General features: G+C 43.5%; 1 protein-coding gene across 1 annotated transcript in view; it reads right to left on the reverse strand.

The window, feature by feature from the left end:
* Window positions 1-3,251, reverse strand: part of ATP6V1C2 (ATPase H+ transporting V1 subunit C2) — a 117,643-nt gene extending 114,392 nt beyond the window's left edge. Inside the window, exons 1-2 of the mRNA XM_063919499.1 lie at window positions 3,122-3,251; window positions 2,100-2,256 (exon numbers count right to left, since the gene is read on the reverse strand). Of these exons, the coding sequence (XP_063775569.1) occupies window positions 2,100-2,228 (129 nt within the window). The 5' untranslated portion in view covers window positions 2,229-2,256; window positions 3,122-3,251. The remainder of the gene's footprint in view (window positions 1-2,099; window positions 2,257-3,121) is intronic.
* Window positions 3,252-6,000: the final 2,749 nt, after the last annotated feature.

A 6,000-nucleotide genomic window follows, 5' to 3' on the forward strand; every position in this document is an offset into this window, starting at 1 on the left:
ACAGAGGATGCCAAATTCAGACGGATCTCCTGCACCTAGCATGGGGAAAGTGTAAGTGCTTATGGTAGTGATGGCTGCTGCTCTTGAAAATATGGAGTGGTGCAATTGCATAAGGGCTGGAGTAAAGGCCTCATGGGCCTGGGGCTAAAAGTGTTCAAGGGCCTATTATGAGAAGCAGAGGGGGTGTGACCGATGCTGTGTGGGTGTTGCCAGTGCCACGTAAACCCCGTACACTTCACTATCAGTCCCAATGTCTCCCAAAATATGTAAAAGTAATTGCATCATTTCGTGTGGAAAATAGACATACAGTTTAATGCTTATAATTTATGGCCGACCGTGTGGCCAGCTTGTGACTGGTCATCATCATGCTTTCATGATGATGGGCCTATTTTATGTGGAGGCCTGGAGATGTAGCTGTATCTGCCCCATTGTTAATCTGGCCCTGAATTGCATAGATACATATGACTCAGAATACACATTCTGTTTTCAGTGAGCGTACGGAGTTGAGTTTGCACAACATACAACTGAGAATCATGGTTTATTGTCCTCACTATGACAGCAGCAATATTAATATCACTTCACTATAACCCCTCAAGTAGGGATCGGGATCGGCGGGATCCCGGGATTTGAGGCCAAAAATGCCGGGATTTGGATCCCGGGATTGGAGGCTCCAATCCCGGGATTCACGGGATTAAGGTGCGCATGCGCATTACTGTCTTGCTGTGCGCAGCGTGACGTCAGCAAGGTCACGCTGCGCTGCCCCAGCCGTGCCCGCCGCGCCTGCCCGTCAGTGAGTCCACCCGCCTTCAATACAAAGCTGGTGAACAGTGAATGGTGTGTGGTGAACGGCTCTGCTGCAGTGCTGTCACGGTGCCGCTGCTGCTGCCTGCCTCTCAACCTTGGGGACCCTTTTATTTACCGTAGTGAGTATGTTCTTTTTTTTTTCTGAATTTGAAATGGGGCTGTAGATTATAGTACAGTTCAATCCCGGGAATCCGATTTGAGCATTTTTCAATCCCGAATCGCGGGATTGAAAAAACAGTCCGGGATTGGCCTCCCTACCCTCAAGGTCATTGCCAGACAAACTCAGACAGACTGGGTTATGCTATAACTGACATATGAAATGCACATCTACAATTGCTTTAATCATTGGCTTTAATAGAAATACTGTAAGACTGGAGGGGATCAGATCAATGTAAAAGTAATAGAACATATTCCCCTTTATACAGCCTGCATGGATCATGAATGGCCACATCTGTTATTATACAGATGACAACCACACATGAAATGCTAGATGTAAGCCAAGAACACAAGATACCAAACTAACTGTAACATGTATGTCTGATAATAATAATTATATATTATTATTATTATTATTATTATTATACAGATGACAACCAGTCAATACACATGAATGCCTATAACTGGATGTAAGCCAAGAACACAAGATCACAAGATACCAGACTTACTGTAACATGTATGTCTGATGATGATAATAATAATAATAATAATAATCATCATAGTTATTATTATTATTATTATTATTATTATTATTATCATCATCATTATTATTACTTTTATTATTAATTATTATTATTATTATTATTATTATTATTATCATTATTATTATTACTTTTATTATTAATTATTATTATTATTATTATTATTATTATTATACAGTGGTTATCATGTTGTCTATCCCAAGCTATACAAATAACTGAGACAAAGTTAGATTTATAGGTCTGTCCATTTCCCATATTTTGCACAATAATTCTGGTTGCGGTTTCCCTGACTCCAGATAAAACAGACTGACTATCTTACATGACAGACAAAAATATATACCAGTAATTGTAACTGGGAGCAATTTAAAAATAAAAAAATTAAAATCTCACTAAAGTCAGGAATCAGATAATTTTCTATGTAGCAATTATTTTCTACAAAAAAAACAAAACTTGCTTTAGTGTTTTTTCCTTGTGTAAATTTATAATCAGTGATCACACTCTTGCCGGATTACAGTAGGAGCAATGTGCTGGAAATTCTCTCCCCCAGTTTGGTGACACCTGCAGCAGCTGCAGAGAGGGAACCCTGGTGCCCCTTACCTTCAGGTCAGGTATGACGAACTTGGCATTGCTGGACAGGTTGGCTTTAGAGGTGACTGTGTTCATCCTCTCCAGAGCTGCCAAATTGGTCTTATCTCCAGGGACGGAGATCAGCCAAAACTCAGACATCTTCCACCTCTAGAATCAGCTTCCAATACTGCAAATAGTAATTCCAGGAAGTTACAGCAAACTCTCCAAACTGACTCCTGACCAATAACAGATCCAGCTGCAACATGGGTTGGTTACAAGAAGGCAATTTGTATCTATTCACATTACAATGATGCAAAGCAGAAATGAATTCAATATATATATATATATATATATATATATAAAAAAAAAATATATATATATATATATATATATATATATATATATATTGTATGATCTGGATATAATTCTCTAACTGCTATAATGCATAGGTATTGCTCACAGAGTCTATTTCTGAAGCATTATTATGTAAAGTGCAGCATGATCGCGATCCCAGTGTATCAGCTGCAGAAAGCAAGTGACATGAAATAGTTTCTCACCGGGGGACAGATCAGGTGTCTCCTACCTGTGATGTTACCTGGGTTTGGGATTACTGACATCTCCAACCTGACAGAGGTGTCAGAGCCCTGGATCATGTGGCACAGGTATTAATGGCAGGTCTTCAAAAACAACAAAATAACAAAAACAAAAAATGCATCTCAGGCTCTTGGAGAACTACAAGTTCCAGAATAGCTTTGGCAATGTTGAAACAGCGGGTTACCTGCTCTTGAGAGAAACAAAAAGTGCTATTGCCATTCCCACCTTGTAACGTGTAGATCCAAGATACAAATACACAATCACTCAGCTGCTACATTGTAACACTGAGACCACACAGTGATAAGCTGCCTGCACGGCTGTATGAGCGAGTACACTGTCCTGGGAGCCCTGGCTCTCACACCCCTGCACAGCTGCAGCTATATACACCTGGCACTTATACCTGCATGGCTCACTAGTTGTTATCTCTAGCCCAGCATCACCCACTAATAGGCTCTTACCTGAGTGTATGTGCCAGCGCAGTGCCAGTCTGGAGGATGCTCGGAGCGGCCCTCTCTTCTCCTCCAGGCAGCTCAGGTGCGCCCTTTATCTCAGGCTCAGGTAGGTGGCACCTGTGACGTGTGGTGTAGCTCTGGGCTATCCCTGCTGAGTGCAGCCACTCACTAGCCGGCTCTTACACTGATGTCACTCACTCTGATTACACTCACTCTGATTACACTCTTACAGTGGTGAAAAGAACTTTGGGGGTCATTCCGAGAATGTAAGCTCTCACGAGCAGGGCCCTCTTCCCTCATGTGCTTATCCTTTTCTTACTCTAATAATATTCAACTGCACCAAATCCAGCAGTCTTCTGCCACCTGATACATATTCCAGTGTCATCTGCTGATGTAGCTATGTTTATTTAACCTGTACTTGTCCTATATTGTTGTCAACTGTAAGTTGCTGTTTTCCTGCTTGATTATTTGTTTATGTACTCTGTAATTGGGCGCTGCGGAACCCTTGTGGCGCCATATAAATAAAGGATAATAATAATAATAATCGCTAGCTGCTTTCGGTCGCTGCGCAGATATCAGCCAAAAAATCGTCAGTTCTGCACATGCGTATGCGGCGCAATGCGCACGCGCGTCGTACTATTACAACGAATGATGTAGTTTCACACAAGGTCTAGCGAAGCTTTTCAGTTGCACTGCTGGCCGCAGAGTGATTGATAGGAGGTGGGTGTTTCTGGGTGTCAACTGACCGTTTTCAGGGAGTGTTCGGAAAAACGCAGGCGTGGCTGGGCGAACGCAGGGCGTGTTCGTGACGTCAAAACGGGAACTGAATAGTCTAAAGTGATCACAAGCGCTGAGTAGGTCTGGAGTTACTCTGAAACTGCACAAAATTATTTTGTAGCCGCTCTGCGATCCTTTCGTTCGCACGTCTGCTAAGCTAAAATACACTCCCAGAGGGCGGCGGCTTAGCGTTTGCACGGCTGCTAAAAACTGCTAGCGAGTGATCAACTCGGAATGACCACCCTTATGTTATACCTATGCCCCTAACCTGCAGCATGTCATTCACAGGGGTGGGGGTGCAGAAATGGCTACCTTGGCCAGCATTCACAAAATAGGGAGTGTGTTTGCCCTGCTTTTCTGGCATTGGCAAGCCCAGGGTCTGTGTGTTCCAATGCAGAATTACTGGCCTCAGCTACAAAGCTGAGATGGTTATTCTGAGTAGCCTTAGGCTCACTCAGATGGCCGATGCTGCGACCGATGGTTGCAATGGAAAACCAATGCACTCGCATCTTCGATGCCAGCAGGGGGCATCTTTTGTCCTCAGATGCCTTCTGTGGCATTACCATATTTTCCCTTGGACTCAGCAGCGATGCAAATCGCGTCCATTTCTGAATCAGGACTTATATCACCACCGCTCTATGCATATTGGCTGTGATACATATGTGGATGGAGGTGTTGAATTATGGATGTTGTTGAATTATTATTATTATTTTATTTATTTTGGGGGGGGGCGGTGCTCACCGAGGGGGGGGAACGCTCCCCAAAATTTCTCACACAGGTTGCTAGTAAACCTGGGGCTGGCCCTGCTACCATGTGTGTATGCAGGGCCATAGATAGCCTGCCAGGAGGCATGGGGATATGGCCATACCCCCTTTTAAAAAAAAACTTGAGAAAAGTATTATTATATGCACAGCGGAATGGTGACAACCTCCACAGGGGGTGCCATGCGCCCCTCAGCCAGGAACAGATTAAGGAGTTGGCCTGATCAGTGTGATCGCTAACCTCCCCTCCCCCTGCAGGCAAAGGAGAATGCTGCACCCAACTGCAGCAGAAGCCTCCCTAACCTACCACAGCAGCACACAGCAGCATGTGCTGGGCTGGAAAGAGAGGCTGCAGTGCTGCAACCTGACAGATAAAAGGGGGGACGGGACATGCACACTCAGTCCCCCACCGGGCCCCTCCAACAGGACTGGGTCCGGGTAGTAGTTAGTACCCTCTCCCTACCCTCTAGGCGCCACTGTGTGTAAGTTTTGTTATTGTTGTCATTGCATGCTACTGCCCTCTAGTAACAGCCTTTTGGAGCTCAGATAACAGGATAAGTGGACTGCAAAATGCAAAATTGTCTTATTGCAAGGAAGTAGGGAAAATGCCTCCCCCAGCTGTATTATCAGATCCCTTCCAGAAATATTTGCAGTTGCATGTAAAAATGTTATTAACAAATATTTTAGATTAAAAGAATATGACATTTAGGTGTAGCAATGCTTTAAATAATATTTCATACAGTCGTCATTGCATTAATTTGATAAAAACAATAATATAAAATAACAATAATAATAATAATAATAATAATAATAATAATCAGGTATGGGCAGGGGCGCCACAATATTTATAGGCTAATTTTATTTTGGCGCACATAAATTTCTAAATGGCATCCCCTCAGTGACATCACCAACCTGACAGAGATGTTTATATAGCTATAGATATCTATATCTATTGGGGAGGTACTGCGAGGGGGGAAGTAAAGGGTGAAGGGGGCGCCGAGGTGGCAGATGGGAGAACATATGAAGTGGGAGGTGAGAAGGGCTCAGAGATGGTCGCAGGCAGAGGTGGATTTAGACCTCATGGGGCCCTAAGCAAGATGTCGATTTACGCCCCCCCCCCTCCCTCAAACAATAAATAGCACTAAATTTTCATTCCTGATTTATGCCTCTTACATTATTTGTTGTTTTTCCTACTTATATTCTATTGCAATATATTACCTTCCCCCTTCACTGATTGTACCATGTCCCCTCACCTCTAACTTCCATTGTTACGCCACTCACTTAAAGCATTTCCCTCACTGAATGTAGCAGGTCCCCATACCGCATTATGGGAGTATTCAGCCAGCC

This window comes from Pseudophryne corroboree, chromosome 4 (assembly GCF_028390025.1).
Source record: "Pseudophryne corroboree isolate aPseCor3 chromosome 4, aPseCor3.hap2, whole genome shotgun sequence".
NCBI lineage: Eukaryota > Metazoa > Chordata > Amphibia > Anura > Myobatrachidae > Pseudophryne > Pseudophryne corroboree.